The following is a 26,652-nucleotide window of genomic DNA, read 5'->3' on the forward strand; positions in this document are numbered from 1 at the left end:
ACGTGCAGAAGTTGTCCATGTCGGCAGAGCGCACCAACCTCTCCGCGTTCGGGAGCGCAAAGGAAAAAGATGCTCTAATCTTGAGGCTTCACAGACATCTGCAGCAGATTATTACGAGAAGTCATTGTTCAGCATCGCTATTTATATCCAAAAAACTCGCGAAGCGCCGATGTCTCCATGAATCTCTTCGGGAAACTAACAAACATCCTCCTGCTGGTGATCCTCGCAGCGCAAGGTAGGACACGGCGCTCCGTGCATCGCTGAAAGTGCCTTTTACTCAGTACTTTTAAACCATCACTTTCTGTGTTTTCCTTACTTGTCATGTCAGTTTTGAGTATTTTTGGCTGCCAAACTGACCTCGAGTCGACTCCTTTGTGCGCTTTTCAGTGAAAAGAAACTGCATCTCTTTTCAGTCTAGAGAGGAAGATTCATTAAAGCCAGTCAGGATAAAGGCAGAGCAACCTAAACTTTACCTCAGTTTATCAACCCAGTTATTTTGTATTTGGACACGCATGCACGCTGATGTTGTCAAATCGCTGAAATGGCGAAACAGTGAACAGCCATATTCTTCTCAAATTCCTCTGGGGCACCAGTAGCGCACATCTCACAAAACAAGACGGTTTTGCTTTGTTCTTTTTTGCGTTTAACGTACTTGTTTCACACTACTTCACGACACAGGGCACAACATTTGTCCATGGGAAATTGTGCCCAACCAATAACAAATCCCACGTGCCTGTGAAATATAATATCCCGTGCTTTTCGAACTTGTGGAGTCACTGTTATGCTGCAGAGAGTGAAAACGGTGGGATGTAAGCGCACTGTATAATTGTTAGATTTTAGTCTACACATCGGATTTGGTTACTTTTTATATAAGGTTGATGACTTAGAGCTTAACATGTCAGCATGTAGCTCACATTGACCATCAGTGCCTAAAGTGACGCAACATAGGGTGACGAACTGCTCGGTAAGTGTCCATACAGATTTCATCCCTGGTTTCACAAGGTGCGAAGGGCTTGGAGACTTCTGCAGAGTTCAGAGGTCATGATTCAGACTAGCACCACAACACTGCACAGGCAAGCAGATGGTTGCCTGGGGTAATTACTATAAGTAACCTTGGTACTTAAAAAATGGACTAGAATTGACCAACATAACTCAAATTTTCCTTATGCTTTAATAATAATCAAACTACTAGTTTGTCTGCACTTTGCTTTTCTCTATGTGCGACCCATTTCTTTATTTTCTTGTATTTAAAATCACCTGTGCACACATTTTCTTTTTGCTTCTGCCTTTGGGTTGTGTAAGGCTGTCAGTCTCTTGTGTGCTTTAAAATAGTGGGGTCTTTGAGTAGCTCCTTGGGGAACCAGAGAAAAAACAAAGAGTAGATAAATGCTCTAAAGAGGAAGCTTTGTGTCGTATTCCCATGTAACTTGATGGTTATTTTAATCTCAAGTTTTCTCCCATTCACTTCCACAAATATAGAAACGCTTCTTCAGAGAGTGTCTTCACCAATGGGAACACCTTTAATGGGGATGTGTGTGTGGGATAAAATAAATGATAAAAAAAAAGCTGCAGTGCCTTCACTTCATACTTAAATGGTAATTTTTTTTCACTTCACACAAAAATCACAATCATATATTTAGTGGTATATATTTAGTTTCCAGACTGGAAAAACAAAGTGGGAAAGATCTTAAAAAAAAAAGCTTCATTCTATCTGAAGGCCACCAGATGGCGATAGCTGTGGTGCTGCAGTTATTTCTGTCTTTATCCGACTGCATCCATTCTGTTAAAGTTTGAAGCCGCTACTTTCCTGCTGAGTTTATGGGCTCGGCCACACACTTTCGGTTATGCATTTATACACAACAGTGGCAGCACAGATAAAAAGTTGTACAGTTTGAATAATGTTTATGTGCTATGCCGCCATCTTGGTTAAGTTGGGTTTGGTGGGGATCTTTCGACTTTCCGATTTGGAAATCCATTCCAGTAAAACATTCCAACTGGGAACTCAGAAATTCCCACTTGGTTTGGAATGTATGACTATTAAAATGAGACTTCAGAAACCAGTGGCTAATGTTAAAGAATCTATAATTATGACTATTAGTAGTTTAGTTGGAGTTAAAGTTTTAATGGCTAATTTAATTAGATTTTATATTGACTAACAAACTAAACCGAGAAGCAACTTTTTGAGTGAATATTTTTAAATACTGAAATATAAAATTGTAAATACATTTTGTTTTAGCCTTAACTAAAGCTAGCTGGGACTATTTCGCCAGGTAGCTTTTTCAGTTAGGCGACATTTGGCTGGTTGGTTAGAGGACAGAAATTCAAATTCAGATCTTAGGTAGTTAATGAAATGTAGATAATAGGTTTTTATTTTTTCTACTGGTCACCTCCAGCCTTAATAGAAGTCATTTCTCATGATAAACACCCAAATATTCCTTGGGGTATTCCAGATATCCCAATTGTTTCCCTGGGAATGGGCTGCTGAACATGCATCCTCCCTACAGACACTAGGAGGAGGAGTAATTAAATTGTTGTTTTTTTCATTTCAAAGTCCTGAGTGTGGTGGGGAGTTTGCCCCACATGTGGCACCTGGAGTCCTCCCTGGGGATCTGCACTAAGTGCCTTTGTACTGTCATGCTCTAATCATCCTGTGAAAGACACTGCCTTTACACATCCTGCAACCTAACACAGACTCGCAGTTAAGGAGAAGGGATGTGTTTCTGTAAGACACATAAAGTCCCTCAATTGTCTCTTTGTATGCCTCCCTCTGTCCTGTCATTCCCTTCAGCTGGAGAGATTTGCTACAGCCAGCTGCCTTGCTGCTTTGCCCTTGAACTGAATGAGTTTCAAAACAGTGCCTTAAAAGGATGACAGTGTCAGTGCTCTCATATCAGAGCACATTTTGCTCTAGTGAGAGGAAATCCACTTTATATTGTTACTAGTTGTGAGGCAGTTACCTTGAAAACCAGGAGGGTTTTGGCCTCACCTTTTCTATACCCCCACTTTGTCCTCCAGCTCCCCTCTCCTCCACAATCCTTCACTGACTCTGTGGTCTTTTCTATGGGTATGAACAGGAGCTGTGCATGCAGATAAGTGCCTAAAAACACACACAGATTGTACAAACACTCCCAATGGGGGTCCGATTAGTGAACTACAGAAGGTATTGTTCCCTGCCATCCAGGATCGGCCCTCATAACAGAGGAAAAGCTGATCCTGCCGTTCATGGGATTGGGGTATTTTAGTCAGAAATAGAATCATGTTGAAGTCGCTTGGAGGTAAGGAATGAGAAATCTGTACGGCATGGGGATTTAGTTGGAGTTATGACATTCAAAATAAAGCCACTGCCTGTGGAATATCGATTGTGGTGCACATCAGCATATTTTAGAACAGGATGGGCTGCTATACCTTGGAGACTGAGTGATAAGGGTGAGTGAAACCGCGTGATGCATTTCCCTTCAGCATCTCTCCTGCACCATCTCCACAAATTGCTGAGAGAGATGTCCAGCCACGCTCGCATTATACTGACCCGCTCCGCATTATGTTTCAGCCTTGACCCTTCATCTCACTGTACTGTGCTTTTTAATGGGTTACTCTGTGGGTCGACAGCGTAGAGGATCTGCGTTCAAACCAGTTCGGCCCAACTAGTTATTCAAAAGTGTAGCGTGGCAACAATCAGAGTTTTTTCCCCCTATCTGAGTATTAGAAATGGTTTATATTAAGCCACCCTACTCTGTAGCACTTATCTAAGTCTGCTTATATGAAGTTGTCTGCTTTGCATCGCAGCATCATCAAGTGTATTTGCACCTCTCGCAGACTTAAATGCTCATCGGAGATTCCCTTGGAAATACAGAGCTGCTCTCCGGTTTCCCTCCCAGAAGCAATATAGTTGCATTAAAATCTGACAGGCAATCAGTGTGCATGTGTGTGTAAGTATGTGGCTTAAGGGCTGTGTGGTGGCTTGAGGATCCTCTTAACACGATTGTCATGTGATTATTGGCACCAAACTCCAGTTACTTAGCTCCTACACATGCTGTGTAGACACCCTTATTACGCCCCCTATGGACACACACACACACACACACACACACACACCCTCCTCCAAACAGCCCTGCTGTCTGATTCCTCTGGGACATCCTGGTCTTCTGAGCTGGCAATGAATTGAGTCACACTTCATGATGGAAAGATAGAAGGTGAGAATAAAAGTGCTGGGGAGGTTGTCCGAGATGCCCCAGATGGAAGATGAGCACATTTTGCGCCCCAGTCCTTCTAACCACGCATCATTTTCTACTGAGTGGCCTCTGTTTCTCTTATTATATTGTATTTATTTTTGTGTTTTTCCACGATCTCAGTGAACATAAGATTACAAGCGTCGAAGAACAGAAGCAGGATTAACAGCTTTAAAGAATGTCATCTGTAATACCTTTGGATCCATCTTTAATTTTAAGGTCCAAATATTAATGTTTTTTCCATCCCAAGTCTGTTTCTTAGACGCTTTTATTTTTCTCCAGCCATATACTTGAATCTATCCTTCTTTGAAACCTTCATCTGCTCTCAAAATTTCCCTTAGACCTTTGTGAAATGAGGCCGGCATCATCGACACTGATTTCCAGGTTAAGTTTTACCTTTTTTTTGATTGATGATTTCAAACTTATCCACATGATTGAGGATAAAAAATAACTTCTGCAAGGAAAGCATGAGCTGTTCCCTCGTCTCCTGCTGCAGTGGTTTAACTTGCGGCCAGTAACAACAGTGAAGCCCAGCATTACTTCAAAGTTCCTTGCTTTGGATGGATCCTGGGAATTTACCTGGTATGTATGAGAAAATCAGGCAGCACGGTGGCACGGTGGTTAGCACTGTTGCAGCACAGCAATAAGGTCCTGAGTTCTATTCCACCATCTGGCCGGGGTCTTTCTGTGTTGAGTTTGCATGTTCTCCCCGTGTTTGCGTGGGTTCCCTCCGGGTACTCCGGCTTCCTCCCACCGTCCAAAGACATGCAACTTGTGGGGATAGGTTAATTGGATAATCCAAATTGCCACTAGGTGTGAATGTGCGAGTGACTGTGAGTGCGAATGGTTGTCTGTCTCTGTGTGTTGGCCCTGCGACAAACTGGCGATCTGTCCAGTACCCCGCCTCTTGCCCTGGGACAGCTGGGATAGGCTCCAGCGCCCCCCGTGACCCTGAAAAAGGATAAGTGGAAGTGAATGGATGGATGGATGGATGTATGAGAAAATCGCAAATATTTGGAGCTGGTGTCATCCAGCTGGTGCAGCTACTGAGGAAAGAGGATGGTTTGCCTTTTTGTTGGTCTTTTGAGTGGCAGCACAGCGATATATACAGCATGACTCTCAATATTATGATGCAGTAGTTGCACACTGAGATGCTCCTGCAGCCTCTCTTCTCCATAATCTGTAAAGAATAATTATCCATGAAGCCATTAGAACCACTTGTATCAGTTACCTTATTGCTTTCCTCCCACTCAGTGCTTAAAGCAATCGTGGAGAGTTTTCCCCAAATGGATCGGAATACTACCCTCTTTTAGACCCAAAATGGAAACCACTATCTGTCAACTGGGGGAATTTCTTGTAACTGTGTTTCTAACATACCCCAGTGCAAATGATTAAATCAGCAGTCATACACAGGTAGTGTTCATGGCTCTTGGCCTGTTCAACCAGGTGATTTACAGTGGTACAAACTGTGCACAAAGTATGAAAAGCTACTGCAGCGTTCAGTGCTTTTGTAGATTTAGCCAAATGACATAAGTATACGTTACCTGAGGCTATAAAGCTAGCATAAAGATAGAATTCAATGACTGAATCTCATCAGCACCTAAACACCCTAAATATAAATTGATATCTGTTACACTTGATGTAAAATGGTACTAGTACCCTAGATGTAACCAGTCCAACATAGTGCATCACTACAAATTATTCAAAACTCAACAAAACATCATGTATATATCCAATAACTGACTTTAAAGCTACACATTTAATTTGGACATGACAGGCAAGCTGTAAATTCACCCTGAATCTCACTCTTGCTGAGCAGCGCTTACCATTGAAAACATTCTTCATCTTCCTCTCCTTTCCTCTCTTTCTTCTCCATCTCTCAGTGTTAATGTTTTTACCTCTTCCTGGGAAGCACAGCAAGTGCACATGTAGCTCACAGACACGGTTTGTGAGAAACTGCACAGAAACAGTTTGTGTGTTTGATTATATTTGTTGAATTGTTTGAAATGATGGCGGCTCCTCTTCTGTAGCTAGCTAGATGCTTAAATACTGGGATTTAATTTCTAATGATGACATTATTTTCCTACTATGAGAATTGGAAGTACATATTTTAGCAAAGACTTTTAGCAGTTTAGCAAAGTCCCCCCCCTCCCCCCCAATTTCTGTACTCCTCACTTTGAAATGAGGACACAACTTTAACTCAAACTTTAGCTAATCCACTGCAAAAACTTCTGCCATGGATTTGGGACGCAGCGTTTGTCAAAGTCTTTTTCTGCGTACTGATTCAGTCAATACTGCTGACATGCATGATAGACAGGCCTGCTTCAGCATCTCTGGAAGAGAGATAAGTAGCACTGACTACCTGCAGCTGTGACTGCAGTGCTGTGAGAACCATCACAGCCACCCACTCCAGGCAGACTAAGTCCCCAGACTGCATTTCTGAATTTAAGAGTGTCACAGCAACAGCACACTTTCATTTCTAGCCTCTGCTAAAACAAGGCACAGTTTTAAATATGTGGATACATTTTAATTAAATACTTGGCAGACCTAAGCATTTAGGCTCATAGTGTCAGTCGTATTAAAAGACATGGCTTGAGCTTTTTTTTTATTTACGTTTTCCATAGAATGGCTAAATACTGTATTTTATCTCCTTTAAAAGGGGGTCCCATCTAGTTTTCCTTCCTTCCCATACGCCAGCTAAATCCTTGGGTGTTTATCTTGTCACATCAATCATTATTTCTTTGGATAAAATCACACTTCACTGAGTCTAAATGCCAAAACAGTGCCAACCCTTTTACTTTTCTGGGCAATTCGCTGTTGGGTTCATTATTTTGTGTCCCAGGTGCTGTTCCCGCCCACTCTGGCACAACGCACAAAATAAAATGAGCGATTACGCCTGAAGCTCATTTTTATGTTAACAGAGTTAAGAAATTGCTTTGTTGTCTTTAAATGGGTGATCACTTCTTGGATTATTTTAGCATTTCAGGAAATATATTCTCCGTTTTTTTTTAAACAACACCACCAAAAAACCCAAACAAAAAACCTAAACCTAAGCTTACTTAAAATATCTTATACAGAGAGAATGCAGCCTCAAACCTCCCACATCTTTTTTGATGAAAGCAGGGAGACAAGTGGCAATTAAATTTCACGCATCAGTGAAAAAGAAAATCTTTTACTTTTCAGAATGAGTCAAATCAAAGGTGGATGAACATAAATAGTAACACACATAGTTATGTGTATGTACTGTAGTCCCCATATATGAAGCGGCACTTAGATTAAACACCTTATGCTTCATGGGACAGTCAGGACGTGCTGTAATCATTGTGGCTCCTCTTGTGCGTCATTCAGGATGTCAAAGTCAGGCCGTCAAAAACCCTGGAGAGCAAAGGCACACTATCTATCTCTTCTCTCCTTGTACTTGCTGTCACTTTTCCTATCTCTTCTTGCCACTGTCTCTCTCTTTGTATCTGTTTTCTATGCACTCTGACAGTGGTGTATTTTTGGAGGGTAATTAGTTCCTTCAGAGTGTCCACAACTGGCTTCCAGGCTCATCCTGTTAAGCACATGCCTGATCAAAGAGCCTCCCACAGGCCATGGGTCTTCCAGCAGCTTTTGGCTCCTGTAGCCACAAGAGACAAAGACAGACTCAGTGTTTGGCTTTCTAATTCTAAATCAATGTGGCTTTTTAAGGGTGAAATGCATGACAGCTTGACTTGGCTTCATGTGCAGCAATACAAAGGCTTGTCACTTTGATACAGCACAAAGTGAGGGGAAGGAATGAGCACATGTCCGGTGAAATGAAACATGAATGTCAAGCTGATTTCTTTTGGCACAGTGATTATGGTAACTTCATTCTAAACCTTGAGGTAAGGTGAACCGATAATGGAAAAGGACTTTGTTTATTTTCAGTTCTAGCTACAACCATTAGGGTTGGTTTGTTTGAGGGTATTCTTGGTTCCAGTGGTTTCTATCGCCATTAACTTGGCTTTTTAAAATATACATACAGTGGGGCAAAAAAGTATTTAGTCAGCCACCGATTGTGCAAGTTCCCCCACTTAAAATGATGACAGAGGTCAGTAATTTGCACCAGAGGTACACTTCAACTGTGAGAGACAGAATGTGAAAAAAAAAATCCATGAATTCACATGGTAGGATTTGTAAAGAATTTATTCGTAAATCAGGGTGGAAAATAAGTATTTGGTCAATAACAAAAATACAACTCAATACTTTGTAACATAACCTTTGTTGGCAATAACAGAGGTCAAACGTTTACTATAGGTCTTTACCAGGTTTGCACACACAGTAGCTGGTATTTTGGCCCATTCCTCCATGCAGATCTTCTCAAGAGCAGTGATGTTTTGGGGCTGTCGCCGAGCAACACGGACTTTCAACTCCCGCCACAGATTTTCTATGGGGTTGAGGTCTGGAGACTGGCTAGGCCACTCCAGGACTTTCAAATGCTTCTTACGGAGCCACTCCTTTGTTTCCCGGGCGGTGTGTTTTGGATCATTGTCATGTTGGAAGACCCAGCCTCGTTTCATCTTCAAAGTTCTCACTGATGGAAGGAGGTTTTGGCTCAAAATCTCACGATACTTGGCCCCATTCATTCTGTCCTTAACACGGATCAGTCGTCCTGTCCCCTTGGCAGAAAAACAGCCCCATAGCATGATGTTTCCACCCCCATGCTTCACAGTAGGTATGGTGTTCTTGGGATGCAACTCAGTATTCTTCTTCCTCCAAACACGACGAGTTGAGTTTATACCAAGAAGTTCTACTTTGGTTTCATCTGACCACATGACATTCTCCCAGTCCTCTGCTGTATCATCCATGTGCTCTCTGGCAAACTTCAGACGGGCCTGGACATGCACTGGCTTCAGCAGCGGAACACGTCTGGCACTGCGGGATTTGATTCCCTGCCGTTGTAGTGTGTTACTGATGGTGACCTTTGTTACTTTGGTCCCAGCTCTCTGCAGGTCATTCACCAGGTCCCCCCGTGTGGTTCTGGGATCTTTGCTCACCGTTCTCATGATCATTTTGACCCCACGGGATGAGATCTTGCGTGGAGCCCCAGATCGAGGGAGATTATCAGTGGTCTTGTATGTCTTCCATTTTCTGATGATTGCTCCCACAGTTGATTTTTTCACACCAAGCTGCTTGCCTATTGTAGATTCACTCTTCCCAGTCTGGTGCAGGTCTACAATTCTTTTCCTGGTGTCCTTCGAAAGCTCTTTGGTCTTGGCCATGGCGGAGTTTGGAGTCTGACTGGTTGAGGCTGTGGACAGGTGTCTTTTATACAGATGATGAGGTCAAACAGGTGCCATTCATACAGGTAACGAGTGGGGGACAGAAAAGCTTCTTACAGAAGACGTTACAGGTCTGTGAGAGCCAGGGATTTTCCTTGTTTGAGGTGACCAAATACTTATTTTCCACCCTGATTTACGAATAAATTCTTTACAAATCCTACCATGTGAATTCATGGATTTTTTTTTCACATTCTATCTCTCACAGTTGAAGTGTACCTCTGGTGCAAATTACTGACCTCTGTCATCATTTTAAGTGGGGGAACTTGCACAATCGGTGGCTGACTAAATACTTTTTTGCCCCACTGTATCTGAATGATCGTACCAATAGCCTGTTTCTATGACTGAAAAAAACAAAAAGACAGCCAGGCTGACCCAAATCAAAATGAGTTCAGCATCTCAAAATTTTGTCTTACTGACTTTAACTTCAAAGTAAGTCAAAATTTTGAATTACTAACTTGAAATTTAGTAAAGATATTTAACTAAAAATTCCTTTACCATGGGTACATTTTTTCAGTGGTGGAGTGGTATATGCCAAACCTTTGTTTGAACCGTCTGAAACAATAGAAGCGTATCTGAAATGTGAGTGTATGTATAAATAATACAAAGTCCATAGGTGATTGAATGAATGAGACCTGTAGTAAGAAAACAATCTGAGTGCTCAAATGAGTAGAAAGGTAAATTATAAGTACCTTTCCATTTCAGGTTCGAGATTGAAGATTCTTTATTTGTCACATGATTAGTTATACAAGTACAACATGTAGTGAAATGTATCCTGACATGCTCCTCGACTGAGCAAAACGAGAGGGAACATTATATACATTAAGTGAATATATACAGGAGGACATTATGTGCAGTAAGTAGCATTATATGCAGCAGTTAAGTGAATTATGTACATAAAATGAATTAAATTAAATAGACAATCTGGAAGTTTTAAATTGAAAATCTGAAAAATGTACATTGTGCAAATGGGTGTTAAAGTGTCTAGAAGAGTCAGTCTGGGATGTGTTAGGAATAAGTCCTGTCTCTGTCACTTATGGATGCTGTGGGAGGGTGGGGGTGCATGTTCTGGTTTAGGACCTGGATGGCTTGGGGATAGAAGCTCCTCTTGTTCTTGCTCGGATGGTGCAGAACCTTCTGCCTCTGCACCCACTCCACTGGAGCTCCATTGATGATAATAGGCTTGTAGTATCTGCGCTGACTCCTTCTGAATTCCACCACCAGCTCCTTAGTCTTGCCGACGTTCAGCTGGAGGTGGTTATCCTGGCACCACGATGCCAGATCATCATTTACCATCCTCACTTACCAGACCAGTGGTTCTCAGTGTTTTTAGATTACCTTTTAATATTAGTTTAGCTCACTTGGCAACTCCTCAAACCCCTTCCCCCAAAAGAGTTCTACAGAACAGGTATCGAAAATGAAAACAACTGAGTCAGACTGCAGTGTAAATGAGGCCACACAGAGCCGTTAGTCCGACCGTAATGGTGTTTTGCTTAACCAGAAAGATAAGAAGCAGCTATAATCCATGTATAAGATAATAAAACTTTACAAAACTGTTGTGTTGAAAATAAAAAAGTCTCAGCCGTTACTTTTGGAAGCAACCTCACATCCCCCAAAATGTAATCCTTATGCTGACTCTCAGGGAAAAGCAGTAAAAGCTGTGTATAATCAACTGACATGTTAGTGCAAAGGTTATAATTAACTTCCTCTAAACTAAGGCTTCTTAACATCTTCAGTGCCAGAACAAATAAAGGGAATTAGAGGAGTGAATGTGCCATTGGAGGAAGGGGAAAAATATATTGGCTTCATTTTTTTTTTGTCACAAGGAACAAAAGGTCCAATTAACTGGCTGATTATAATTGCCCTGGTTTTCCCTCAGCCAATTAGAGGCTTAAACAAGGTTCTGAGAGTGCAACGAATTAGGGAGCAGTGGGCAGTTTTTAAGGCAGGTACAGAGAGCAGAAATTACACAAGTGTCCCCAGAGAAAGTTCTTTTCATTAAGCTTTAAGACTTAGATCGCCTCTGCCCCTGACCTCAGAAAACTTCAGTGGTTTTGAAGTCACTACATAATTTTCAGCTTCTTACCCACTTAACAGGGAAGCAATATCTGCTGTGGAATAAAATCAGCTGTAGCCATGTTAACAGGCTCTTTTAAGTCCCCCCCCCTTTAACACACACACTTAAAAGGGGACTCTGCTGTGATTCACCCAGAGTAGAAGAGCACCCCAACAATCTTAACTCAGGGATACTTTCTCTCTCCATCTTCAGCCAGGCTTGGCTGTAGTGTGTTTTTGCTCCAAGTGTGCTATACTGCACAAACAGGAGAGACTGATTAGCAAAATGTGTAACAGCTGTGCCAACCGCTCACACCTGGCACTGCCCTCTTGATTGCAGCCGAGATAACTGCTCCCCACCATCGGTTTTCTGTTGTCTTTTTCCATTTTACTGCCTTAGATTGTTTTGGTAACACTGGCTTTATGAGTAAAGGTTATCCTGAGCCTGAGTTTGATGGAAGCAAAGAAGTCGATATCATTTTAGCGTGTAAGCTGAGCCTGCCTGGGAAATTTGTGTTTAGCATCTAAGGTTGGAAAAAAAAGTAAAAGGCTTCAAAAGTGCTTACTGATTTAGATTTTAACCTTTTAGACTCACAATGAAACTAACTTGGGATAAATTCTCTGAAAATGTATTTATTCCTATAGATTTTGTAAGAAAATGAGCTCGTCTCCCAAAATGAAAAAACGGACTGACGCTAAACTGAAAAGTCTGAACCATATTCATCTAAGTGTACTCCCTGTTGTAATAAATGCAAGAACAGCTTTATGACTTCACTTTATGGGTTGTTATTATGAAATATTTGTTCTGCCACACAGTTTCTTCAAGAATGTGCTATATTAAAGTGATACCCTCACTGAAAGTCAATTTTTATTTAAGGTGATTGTGTTGGGTATTGTGTGGTGTGAGTACATACGAGCCATATGAAAATAATAATAATTAACTAAGCACCCTGGGAAATAGAGGAGCGCTTGCTTCAGAGCAAACCACTGGTTTATTCTGCTTCTGCTCCATCTGAACTCAAATCATGCCAGTTCAGTTTAGCTTAGTTTAGCCAGTTTAGTAGCCTTGTATCAGTTTATATCTGAAATAGGGTTAGGGTTAGGGTTGAAATTGCTTGATGGTGCATGTTTCTGGTCGCAGTTTCTGTTACAGCTTGGTAATAAGGTGGTAAAATTGATATCATGCCATTACTTTAAAATCTGTGTTATCGAGTAAAAGGGCAGAAACTACGGGTAATAATGTGGAAACAAGCATAAGCTTACGAGGTTAAACCAATTAGTAATAGTCTAGTAATATTTCGGGAACAATATGACAATGTGCTAAAGATTAAATGATAAAATCTGTGTATTCAAATTTTTTATGAGGTGACTACTTTTTGCATTCACCTGATAATAGCAGTGTACACTGGTTGATGCTTTAATATATTAGGATACTGCTATCATAATTTTGGAACAGCAATTTGTGTCAGATTTTCACTCCTCCCCGAGGCTGGTTCTGCCAGAGGTTTCTTCCTGTTAAAAGGGAGTTTCTCCTTCCCACCATTGCACCTCACTTTTGCTCACAGGTCATATGATTGTTGGGTTTTTTTCTGTTTTCTCTGTATTATTGATTTCAGGGTCTTTATCTTACAATATAAAGCGCCTTGAGGCAACTGTTGTTGTAACTTGGTGCTATGTAAATAAAATGGATTTGAATTGAACTGATTTGAGTTACCTGTTTTTTGAGACACGTCTGCAGTCAGGGGAAACCTGGTCCAACATACCTAACAGACTGCCTGCTGCACTTCACTTAACTTCCAAAAATACATTTATTTGTCAAGTGTTGGTGCTCATTCTCCATGACTTAATTGCTTATGATAGAAGGAAGCCAAATAATTCAAAGAATAGGGAGCAGCAGTAAGTCTGATAAAGGTCAAGCACTGAAACTCCAGAAATAAACTTGATTTTGCAAAACAGACTGCTTGGAGTTTTGGATAGGTTTAAAACGACCAAATGACCAAAAACATGAAAAAAAAAAGCATCAAAATAAGAAACCAAAGCAATTTTCTGTCGTTTTGTAGAGAGGAAACAGATTCAGACAGAAAGCGTCCCATTAAAGGTTGATGTTTTATTTAGTTGTTGTCAAGGAAACAAACCTTTTCGGTGAATATGGCTATTTGCGTGTATATGGGTCCTACTTGAATACATTCAGACCCATCTCTAAAATGCAGTTCACTAAGTGCAGGTTTAATGGTTTCTTAGTAGACTGAAAAATGTGTCCGGCATTTCATGACTGGGAAGCTGTGATGCGTGAGGTTGGCCTCAGAGGTTAAAGCATTTATTATTTAAGGGTTTTCAGCCTGAACAAAATTAAACAGTTCAAAATTTAAGGGTATAGAAGGCCAACCACAGGCATCCTGTGTCTAGTTAACCAAGATAAAAAAAAAGGGTAGCAGGGGATAAAGAAACATGACAAAGAGCAGGTGAAAAAAAGTCTGGAATGGAAGCATTTCTGTAGTTATGAATAGATGTGAGGAAGCTCATTGAAGCCACTAGAAGAGTGTTTCTGAGGGCTTGCTGGTAGCGTGAGTGCCTGCTGTCCGTGCGAGGCAACATTTTCTGCTTGGACAGGCGTGGGCCTGCATGTGCCATCCCAAGCACCAGCGTTACAAGTGGCAGCTTTCCACAGTATGACCTTCAATCCAGACTTAGACACACTTACACGTCTGCAGACACTTTGGCCAAAGACACAACATTCTGTTTTGCTTAAAGCCTCTTGTGCTTGCAGATTTTCTGCAAGCGTTTAGGCTTTAATGAGACTATGTAAACATACAACTGAACTAACACACTTTGATCATTTGTAGCCCTCTCTCCTGTCATTGAATAAACAGCTTAAAAATGACTGAAAGTCAAACTGAAAGCCCCAGTGCTGTGAAGACTGGTGCATAGATTTACCCTTTTTGCTCATCACTGTCAGAAGTACAATGAAGGTGAATGGAAGTTGATTTGTGATGCTTAACTTTAGCAAACTGCTGCAAACATATTTCCTTACATGTATCCGCATGGCTAGATACCTCCAGGAGTGAGTCCTTTAATAAAGCTGTAGGTGGATGTGTTGTTTGGTCTGTCTGCAGTAACCGTATAATGAAAGTGAGGAAATGTTGACGCTATTCTGAGTAATATGGATTTATTGTGAAAGCTCACATGTATTGTTTGCATTTTCTCTCCTTCACACTTTATTTTTTTCTTACTTTATCACTCGCTGAATTAAACCCTTGATATTACCACCTTCAGGACACAGGCGTTTTTTATGTTTCTACAGTGTTTGCTTTAGAAGACATTAATGTTAATCCTTCTGAGTGACTGACCTTTTAGTTACATTGAAGTCAAGTTCAGTTTGCTAGCAGCGCTGGACAATGCCTACATATCAGCTCACTAAATGTGAAGCGACAGTTTCCCCCCCTTATTTCCCTGGTAATAACTTATCATCTTTTCATTTCATTATTAACATCTCCATCCTATTTTTTTTTAGGCTGTTTTTCATCTAAGGCAGAGGACAGATTATTTCGAAGGTTATTCCGAAGATACAACCAGTTCATCCGACCAGTAGAGAATGTGTCGGATCCGGTTACTGTCGAGTTTGAGGTGTCCATATCTCAGCTTGTCAAAGTGGTAAGAGGGTAAAATCAGTATAACAAATAGGTGTTTGATTACAATAAATAAATAAAAAGGCTCGTCTATCTTTGACGTCAAATTTCCCCGTTTATCTTTTCAGGATGAGGTGAATCAAATAATGGAAACCAACCTGTGGCTGAGACATGTGAGTGACAGTCACGAGCTTTGTTTTTATCTGTTCTTTTGTTACTTGTGGATTTTGTTAAGATCTTATCGTTTTAATCCCTGCTCGTCTTTCAGGTGTGGAATGATTACAAATTGAGATGGACCCCCTCTGAGTTTGATGGGATTGAGTTCATACGAGTTCCGTCCAACAAAATTTGGAGGCCAGACATAGTTTTGTACAACAAGTAAGTGTTAGAGCATAGATGCTAAGAGGTTGTTACACTGAGGATTTTATTTTGTTTTTCATCTATCGTTATCTGAGAAATCTAGATGTCTGTATTGGGCTATTTTATGTTATTTTCTCTTTTGCTTCTGGAGATACATTTTCACATCAAAAGCAACCACACACAGTAGATATGCGCACCCTGTGTACTTCTCTAACACAATTTGCGTTCACTTGCTAGCAGTACCCTCTTGTCATTGTCTAGCGGTGTTAAAACTGTAATCAACTACTAATTTCAAACATATCTGTTAATTATATGTATTTTGGCCTTTTTCTCTCACAGTGCTGTAGGTGATTTCCTTGTGGAAGACAAGACCAAGGCTCTGCTAAAATTTGATGGAACGATCACCTGGGTCCCTCCAGCTATTTTTAAATCCTCCTGCCCCATGGACATCACCTACTTCCCCTTTGACTACCAGAATTGCTCCATGAAGTTTGGTTCCTGGACCTACGACAAGGCCAAGATTGATCTGGTGCTCATTGGCTCAAAGGTGAGAAGGACCAACTGGGGTGAAAGGAAATAGATCCCTGCAGTTACATCATTAAGAAATCTCTGTCAAGTTTTATTTATTTATTTGTTTTTAGCATTTTTATGCATCATTATTGAGAAGAATTATTTAGCACTGCACAGCAGTAAGTGCTTATATCTTCCAACTTGCTTAGATTGCTTCACTATTTATGTTCGCCTTCCTCCTCTTTATTCAGTCCATTAGGTAAGTATCCTTAATGCACTTTCATTCTAAGAGATGACAGTTGCACAGTTTTCTGGATCGATCATCTGGCTATCCGATGGACGAGTCTGGGTTTGGCGATTTCCAGGAGAATGTTACTCATCTCACTACATTGTACCAAGAGTCTGGACTTCGACCTGACAAAACACCTCTGGGATGAATTAGAGCAGAAACTGTGAGCCAGGCCTTCTTGTCCAACATTGGTGTCTTTGTAAGAATGGTCAAAAAATTTCCATAAACATGATTTCCTTGTGGAAAGCCTTCTCTGAAGAGTTGAAGCTGTTACAGCTGCAAAGGGTCACCTGACATCATGTTAAACCCTATGCATAAGAAAGGAATATTACTCAATTTCATACGCATGTGACGGCAGATGAGCGAATGCTTTCGGCAGTACATTGCAGCTTAGACTTTGGATAGTCTAAATTAGAAAGTTAACTTTTTTTTGTTGAGAAGCAGTTGGAAATTTTAAACATGTGTTTGTTGTCTTTCTTTCAGATAAACTTTACTATGTGTTTTTACCTGAAATTCAGAATGTGATGGTTTGGGGTGGCCATTGTCAAAGGGAAGACTGATGATGAACTTATTACAATGTTAAAAGTGACAAATGTATTTAAATAGATTATTTTAATAAGGAAGACAGATTCAGTTCTCTTTAAATGAACTTGTTTTAAACTTTGAGATATAATATGTTTTTTTCTAAAAACAGCTTTCACATTTACACTTCACCAGGTGAACCTAAAAGATTTCTGGGAAAGTGGAGAGTGGGAGATTATTGACGCTCCAGGATACAAGCATGACATCAAGTATAACTGCTGCGAAGAGATCTACCCTGACATCACCTACTCCTTCTACATCCGCCGCCTGCCTCTCTTCTACACCATCAATCTCATCATCCCTTGCCTCCTCATCTCCTTCCTAACAGTGTTGGTCTTCTACCTCCCGTCTGATTGCGGGGAGAAAGTTACCCTGTGTATCTCTGTCCTTCTCTCCCTCACTGTGTTCCTGCTGGTCATCACTGAAACCATCCCTTCAACATCTCTTGTCATCCCCCTGATTGGCGAGTATCTCCTCTTCACCATGATTTTTGTCACACTCAGCATTGTCATCACTGTCTTTGTGCTGAATGTTCACTACCGCACACCTATGACTCACACAATGCCCGAGTGGGTGAGGGCTGTTTTCCTTGGCGTGCTGCCCAGAGTAATGCTGATGAGGCGTCCTATTGACCAGGGCTGCTCCTCACCTGCCAGAATTACAGGAGGGACAGGAGGAGGAAGCAGCGGTGGAAGCAGGAAAAGAAAAAACAGTATAGGAGCAACAAGTAGCTCAGGAAGTGTAAGTGTTGGAGGCATAACTGGGGGTGTAGCCTGTGCGCCGCTGGAAAGCGGTGCAGGAGGAGGAGGGGGTACGTCCTCAGCTGGTGGCTCAATGAACTGTGTGGAGTATGGTGAGATGAACCGTGACATGAAACGGGACATGAACAGAAGGTTCCCCTACAGAGGCAAAGAGGTACCGACTCCTGTCCCACCGCCAGTGGTGCCACCACCACCACCTCCTCCCCAGCCACCTCAGACTCAGGGGCCCCAGGAGTCAGAGCTGCCCAAGCTGCCGAGGCCCATCAATGCTTCATCGCCGGTAAACGCTGTCGTCGCCTTTTCTGTGGTGTCTCCCGAAATCAAGCAGGCCATCGAGAGCGTAAAGTACATCGCAGAGAACATGAGGACTCGTAACAAAGCCAAAGAGGTATGCAATGTGGAAAACACAATTTTATTTATTTCAATATGCTTCAAATTGATATAAGTTATACTATATAGACAAAGTACTGGCCCACTTCTCTTTGAGTGTAGTGCTGTAATAGGATACCAACATTCAACAAGTCAGTTTGGGAAATTTATTTCCTCCTAGATATTCTTCAGTCAACTGTGAGGCAGTCTTGCAAAGTACAAGCATTTAAGAAGCACACTCAGCCATGACAATAAGACCAACTTAAGATACAGAGCACTATTGCCAAATGCTGACGCACCATCCATTTACAATGTATAAATGGATGGACGGTACTTAAATATCGCCTTTCTACTCAATTTGAGCACTCAAAGTGCATTCGCCAAATTGCACACATTAATACAATGCTTTTATTTATAGTTAAGCACTTTTTGTCCAGCACATATCGATGGATGCAACAGGGGAAGCTCAGTTCAGTTGGTCCATGTGTTAATATATGAACACGTGGACAAAATAATGAGCTGGGGGGGGGCAATCTCCTCCAGCACCCAAAAAATGTGTTTATAATGCATAAAAGTCACCAAGACTCTGCTGATTCAATAACTGATGTTAACATCAGCACAAAACAAAAACTGTGCGGAGAGCTTCTCATTGTAGGTTTCCAAGGCTGAGTGGCTGCTATAGGTGTGCTTTGTTGATGGTCCATTACTTTGTCTGTATAGTGTATAGCAGGGGTAGGCAACCTTTCTGATGATGAGTGCCATCTGAAATTTCCTCAGAAGTCAATGTGCCATATGATTGCATTAGCAATAAATTTAATAACGCTCTATATTAACAGTTACACACTATATAGAACAACTTTATAGAATTATATTTGTTCGCAGATGTTGGCAGCTATCAGCGAATAGTTATCAGCTATTTTGAAACAAAAAAAATAAAAAGACACTTTTTATCCATAACAAGAACTCGCTATTTATGGTCTCCTCACAACAATGATAAGAAAAATAAACTGGGCCAATATGGCATGTTTGTTAATACAGGGTGGGCCATTTGTATGGATACACCGTAATAAAATGGGAATGGTTGGTGATATTAAAGTCCTGTTTGTGGCACATTAGTATATGTGAGGGGGCAAACTCCTCAAGATGGGTGGTGACCATGGTGGCCATTTAGAAGTCGGCCATCTTGGATACAACTTTTGTTTTTTCAATAGGAAGAGGGCCATGTGACACATCAAACTTATTGGTAATGTCACAAGAAAAACAATGGTGTGCTTGGTTTCAACGTAACTTTATTCTTTCATGAGTTATTTACAAGTTTCTTACCACTTATAAAATGTGTTCAATGTGCTGCCCATTGTGTTGGATTGTCAATGCAACCCTCTTCTCCCACTCTTCACACACTGATAGCAACACCGCAGGAGAAATGCCAGCACAGGCATCCAGTATCCGTAGTTTCAGGTGCTGCACATCTCGTATCTTCACACCATAGACAATTGCCTTCAGATGACCCCAAAGATAAAAGTCTAAGGGGGTCAGATTGGGAGACCTTGGGGGCCATTCAACTGGCCCACGATGACCAATCCACTTTCCAGGAAACTGTTCATCTAGGAATGCTCGGACCTGGCACCCATAATGTTCACCATCTTGCTGGAAAAACTCAGGGAACGTGCCAGCCTCAGTGCACAAAGAGGGAAACACATCATCATGTAGCAATTTCAAATATCCAGTGGCCTTGAGGTTTCCATTGATGAAGAATGGACCCACTATCGTTGTACCCCATATACCACACCAAACCATCACTTTTGTTGTTCCAACAGTCTTGGAGGGATGCATCCAATGTGGGTTAGTTTCAGACCAATAGCGGTGGTTTTGTTTGTTAACTTCACCATTCACATAAAAGTTTGCCTCATCACTGAACAAAATCTTCTGCGTGAACCTGTTCCAATTTTTCTTTTGCCCATTCTGCAAATTCTGTGCGCCGATCTGGGTCATCCTCGTTGAGATGCTGCAGTAGCTGGAGTTTGTAAGGGTGACAATGCCCGGTGGCCAGTCCAGCTATGGTTGTGCCATCAGTTAACCCTTCGCGTGCCAGCTGTGGCATGCGTGGCCAGGGTTGCCGACCCCTGGTGTATAGAGTCGTCTTAGCAAGTTGGGACAATGTGTAAAATTTAAATAAAAACAGTATACAGTGATTTACAAATCGTTCAAACCCTATTTTTGTATTAGAAAAAATTAGAACTGATTTTTTAAATTTATTTTTAAATAATATATGGTTCCATTTAAGCCAGAAACATTTTTCAAGAACAGCCGGAACTGGGACAAGAAACAACAGCTGGCAACAAAAAAACAGCTGGTGGAATATATCTAATGAAGTTACTGAAATCATTAAAAAGTACAAAAAAAGAACCTTTCAGTTGCTTTCAGGAGTAAAGATGGGAATGAGTTCACCTTTTATGAACTCAGAGATTTAGAAATGACTTTTGCCAACATAAAATGCTAAATTGTTTGTACAGTCTGTCAGCTATGGCACATAAGTCATTAAAAGACTGAGAAAATGTGAAGAAATTTCTCAGCATAGGGAAGATAAGCCAAAAAACAATGTTGCATGTAATGACTGTGATCGTTGGACCACTGGGTAGCACGGCATAAAAAACAGACATGATTTTGAAATGGAAATCACCACATGGGTTTAGGAACACTGAAAGCCACTCCTCAGTAAGACACTCACTCACTGAAAAAAATTAAACAAACAAGCAGTGTTTCCCTCTGTGCCCCTGGTCAGTCAAATCAAAATCTTTTTGAAATCATTTGAAATCAGTTTTTGGCCATTGTACTTTGTACTCATTTCGGCTAAATGTAGGATTTAAATGATTAGCAAATCATTGCATTCTGTTTTTATTTACATTTTACACTGTGCAAACTTTTTTAGAAACACCGTTGCAATACAATGCATGCAAGAAAAGATGGGAAAAGCCTTCCATGGTTTCAGAGAGAGCTGTGTGAAATCTGAGTGACATCAACATAAAACTGGTTTGGGCTACAAGTGTGAAGTTAAAAATAATCCAGTTAAAGAAGAGCTAAAAACAAGCTTTTTTGCTTGTCTGTGCCTGAGGCTAAAGGCTTGTGGCTATATTAGTCACTACAAGCAAAACAAACAGCGAATTTTTTAAGTGGTTGTGATATATTGTTGAAAATATAGTCTCCTGGCTTCATAAAAGGACCATTTACTAATATGTGCATGGAAAAGCTGTTATCAAGCGTACCCAAAATTACAGTTGGGCTTATGAAATTGTGTCCAAAGAGGAAGGAAGAAAAGGCAGATCTTTCCAAAGTGTTTCCACTGGAGTGATGATGGTTTAATAGTAATAAGAGTGTTTTGTAAAACTGGAAATAAGGGCCAAAAGCCAATGGTAATAAAAATTCATACATGAAACATTTGTACGTGCAATGTAGTCACACACTTTTACACATCTGCTGTTAGTAAAATGAGGGCAAATACGTCAGGCTTTGGTGCGTTAATTTTTATGTTTTTTTTGTTCTGTGCCAGGAGTGTAATTAAAAGGTCAAGCAGGTATAACAACAATGTTCAGTTGAGGGACTATGCGTCAACAATGATTTTTACAATAATGTTTTGCCACACTATTTAATTGTATCACATAAATTTTCCACATTACTATGATTACAGGGATTACATTACTATGTTGAAAAACTTTTATGTAGCTGTGTGCAGCACTCAAGCTAAATTGATGCCTGCAAAACCCTGAAATGCTTCTTAAAATAAATATCCAGACATTAATAACAGCAAAGAAGGCGCAAAACCTAAAGGTAGTACCCTTGTTAGGATTTATATACGTAGTTACATTACATGCTATAGCTTGATAATAACATGATGGGGTTAGGTCTTAATATAGAGGAAAAGAGACAATAAAGATATACAATTGAATTACATATAATTTCAGGTTAATAACCAAGTAGTAGCATATCTCAACCACGTTTTTGTTGTTAATTAATATGATATATTTTTTAAACCTTGGTAATAATAGACTGTTTATAATGCTTGTAATGTGGTAATAAAGAGGAGTAATGTGGATTAAATATAACATTGTCTATTAGGCAAAATCATTTATTAATGTTTTGGTAACAATATCTTAACCTGTGAGCACTGAAATAGTCATTTCTGTGCAGTCTGAAGCTAAACATTATTGCCTTATTGCCTTTTTATTTTATTTTTATTTTTGCCATTTCTATTTAATTTAGGTCTCATTGCAGATTTTAAACAAAGTGCACAGATATACATCTGCGTCCACATTATTATACATAGTTATTGGCACATTATATACATTTGAGTTTAATATAAGTCAGCTAAAAACCGTGGTAGCTATTACCTTACATGTATTTAGATGACATTGTGTGGTCATTACTACTTTATTTCGACATTATTACTGCCCTATTACCATGCTGTTTCTAAGCTGTAACCTCAAATTCTACCAAAAATTAACTATTTTGTGCATTTGGGGAAAATGTAACACATTTTGACAACCAAACCAAAATCAGTTATCGTAGTCTGACCACCTACACCCAGTTTTCACTAATATTTTGCGTTCTGGCAAATTGAGGGAGATGCAAACACAAAGTCAAAAATCAGCCAAAGACAGCATCTCCCAGCAAGAGAGGCACCAAAGAGTTTACCACAAACTCACAAATGACTTCCCCTTAATCATACCCTGTCTTAAACATAAGTGATAAAAATAAAAATGTCTGCTTTCTAGACCTTTTATAGATTTTAGAACAGATCCCCCCCCCCCCCCAAATATATGCAGAACATAAATAATCACACATACACATAACCAAGCATTACTACATGTGGTTCACCTATGCATAATAGATGAATTTCTATCTAGCTTTGTAAATGGCTTGGAAGCCATTTACAAAGGGAGTGTAAAGCTTCTTGTTTGTCACAGATAGAGGGCTTTGTGAATTCCTTCCTCACACTCTGGATGGTCCTGATATGATTGTTGCTGCTGCTCCAGCTTTTCTTAGCAACGCTTGGATCCTTCTTGCATGCAGAATAGCCATACGGCCTTCTATATTCACACAATGGCATTATGGTCACTGAATCCATGATCTTATTGTCCACACCTGACCGATCAGGCCACACTCACACTATATTTAGCACTGTGCAGATGTATTAGACTCAAAAAGGATGCGAGGAAGCCACAATGCCATAAATAGCGTTTATTAATACTAAAGTTCAGTAAATTAAAAAAATTCCTTCCTAAACTGTTTAAATCTAAAAAGAGAAAATAACTATTTATTCTATAAAGGATTCCACTGGGAACATTACTCATGATCCACAACAAATAAATACATCTTTTAAAGACTTTCATGAGGCTTTACATTCACTACAGGTTAATCTCTCTTGCAGAATTTCTTAAATATATAAATGTACCAAAAATAAATGAACAGTGATCAGATTGTGGTTCTGAATTCACCACGAAGCCCTACAGCATCTCCCAAACAATAAAGCCCCATGGGCCACATGATTTTCCAGCAGAGTTTTACAAAGAATTTTGGCCTCTACAAGCAACTTCTTTTTTCAGAATGGTCACTGAAATCCAGAATGATCAGACTCTGTCTCTAAACATGAACTCTGCTGTCATAAGTCTACTTCTTAAACCAGGCAAGGATCCTGCGTTCCCATCCAGCTACTGCCACATTTCAATTATAAACGTTGACCTTACAAAGTCCTTGCCAGAAGTTTAGAAAAAATAACTGCAATCATAATATATTCTGACCAAACAGGCTTTATCGAGGGTCGTCACTCAGTGAATAATACACGTAGACTAATAAATATAATACATTATTGCTCTATCAACAAATTAGAAACCACAGTTGTCTCCTTAGATGCAGAGAAAGCATTTGACCGGATAAACTGAAAATTTGTATTAGCAGTTCTGCATAAATCTGGATTTGGTTCATTCTTTATAGACTAGATTAAAACACTGTACAGCTTTCCAAATGCTTGTGTTAGGACAAATGATTTTAATTCACAAAGCTTCAACCTACATGGTATAAATCTTCCCTTATCCAAACTAGCACCCATTTGAAACAATCCAGATATTTATCATCGTGACATCATGAGAAAGGGATTAACAATCTAGAACGTCTTATACAAAATGGAAAGTTTATTTCATTTGAAAATTCAGAATCAGCAAAGCTAAATTTCTTGAATATCAGCAAGTAAAGCCAACATACAGGACAAATTCAATCCCAGTCAACTGAATCTAAAAATACATAATTGGCTAACAAGTTTTTTAAATATCTGAACCCCAAATGGTTATCAAAAATGTAAAAGCTATTGTTTAAAATCAACAAATCAATTCCCCTCCCAACTGTAAAGTGGGAGCGAGATCTTTCCATGAGTCCAGATCAAAACTTCTGGACACATGTTGCTTAAAATACCGTCAAAATGACTAAAAAGGAAATCAAAAAAATGGCTTATTTATTAATCAGTGTAGAAATTTACTTCTTGATCACATTATTCTGGAGATCACATTATTTGGTCTCTTTAAAAAACCAACTGGGTGAATTTGTCTCTCTCTGGTCCTTGCTGATCAATTCCATTACCTAGAGGGGCTGGTCGCTGTAGTCTTGTTTCCCCATTTGCCTTGCAGGTGGATGAGGATGGTCTGTGGGACCATGCGTGTCTGCAGCCTCCTGAGAGCTGGAGAGCAGCTTTTGCTGTTTTGGAGTGTCTCTGTGTCTGCCTCGGTTGGTGGAGGTAGAGAACTGGGGAGGGTGCTGCCTAATAGTCTTCAATTCAATTCAATTCAATTCAATTTTATTTATACATCGCCAATACACATCAAGAGTTGCCTCAAGGTGCTTTATATTGTAAGGCAGACTCTACAATAATACAACTGAGAAACACCCAATATGAGCAAGCGCTTTGGCGACAGTGGGAAGGAAAAACTCCTTTTTAAAAGGAAGAAGCCTACAGCAGAACAAGGCTCAGGGATGGGCAGCAATCTGCCGCGACTGGTTAGTGTGAGAGGAAGAAGACATTCATCTGCATACTCCAGTATGCTCTTTGTGTGGGGATGACTTCTTCCTGCTCTGGGGTCTTGTAGGGGGTTGTGGATTGCATGGGTCACAGTGTGTAAGGCCATTTATGTGTTTTTTTTTCTGCCTGTCCTGCCTTAGACATTGTCATACTATACCACATTTAATATAATAACTGAAATTACACAAATAAAAATAAGAAAATAAATAAAGAGATAAAAGATTCACATGAACAAGAGGAGCCTATAAAGTTTCTATATAGCTGTTCTTGCAAAATCAAAATGTGTTTGGCACCACAGTGTATTTAGAGCACAAAAAACAGTGAATGTAACAGTTTGTGCCATAAAGTTCACAATTACCATTAAGCAAAGGTCGCTTGAAGACATTTGGAAGAGGAAAGAAAGACAATGTTCTCTGGTTATTTTTATTCTTTTTACTTTAAATTTCCTTTGTTTTCTCTCCTCAGGTGGAAGATGACTGGAAGTACGTTGCCATGGTCATTGACAGGATTTTCCTGTGGGTGTTTGTGACAGTGTGTGTGCTGGGAACTCTGGGACTCTTCCTTCATCCCCTCATCAGTTTCTTTAAATGAACCACGTCTCCATGTCCTCACTTTTTCTCTTATTTTTGTCTACTTCTGTCTCTTTGCTCCACTTTGAGTACTTCGAGAATTATTTCCTTTTGCCGGTCTTTCGTATCTTTCACAGATGCCGTTGACCTCCTTTTCCAGCTTTCTGCTTCTCCTTTATCTGCCTCATGCTCTTCGCTGGGATTGCCATCATCAGCCATCACTTCTAGCACTCAGCTGTCTGTTTTCTCACACGACTTACCCAGATTTCCTCATCCTTCTTATGCTTTTCAATGTGCAGTTGATGCTGTCTGGTCTTACTTTAACAGCCTCTTTCTCTCTTTCTCTGTTTTTAAAACCCTGCTCTTCTTTCATTATTTCTTTCTTTCTTTTCCATCGCTGCTTGTCTTTTCATGGTAATCCTGGTTTCTTGTTGAGGCTGCATTTCTACCACTCTGTGTGTTTAAGTGAAAATGTCCATTTTGTTATGATTGTTGTACAGTCTTAAACAATGTTACAACGATAAAGAAAAATTGTAAAATTGTCAGGTAACTGTTTAAGGGAATGTTGTAAGTACTGTATAAGTTTGAATAATTTCAAAGGGAAATGCATGAATGACTTTTCACTAGTCATTGTAAAGATTTTTGAGAGCTGTGCACAATATGACCTTTAAAGCTAAGAAACAATATTGCAGTCTTGTGTTTACTTGTTGTCAAATAGAGGTTATCTGTATTTTTCCCCAGTAAATATCTGTAAAGTGTCTTATGCATGGCTTTGGATAATGACACTGACTATGGCTATACACCTTTAAAGACGTAGGTTTTCAGGTCTAATTATGCACCAAATTTCACAGAATCGGTGAAACATTTACAATGTATAGATACACTTTGACTTGCACAATGTAGATTAAACTTATAAAAGACGTGAAATAAATTGAATAATAA

At 40.1% G+C, this 26,652-nt stretch overlaps 1 protein-coding gene across 1 annotated transcript; it reads left to right on the top strand.

The window, feature by feature from the left end:
- On the top strand, positions 1 to 26,652 carry LOC102789159 (neuronal acetylcholine receptor subunit alpha-3-like). The gene is made up of 7 exons (XM_006781353.2): positions 1 to 235; positions 15,093 to 15,232; positions 15,336 to 15,380; positions 15,476 to 15,585; positions 15,907 to 16,114; positions 17,084 to 18,097; positions 25,607 to 26,652. Exons 1-7 carry the CDS (start codon positions 178 to 180, stop codon positions 25,730 to 25,732), a joined length of 1,701 nt encoding a protein of 566 aa, XP_006781416.1. The 5' UTR covers positions 1 to 177; the 3' UTR covers positions 25,733 to 26,652.

The sequence above is a fragment of the Neolamprologus brichardi genome, chromosome 2 (genome assembly GCF_056152115.1).
Source record: "Neolamprologus brichardi isolate AB-2024 chromosome 2, ASM5615211v1, whole genome shotgun sequence".
Classification (NCBI taxonomy): Eukaryota; Metazoa; Chordata; class Actinopteri; order Cichliformes; family Cichlidae; genus Neolamprologus; species Neolamprologus brichardi.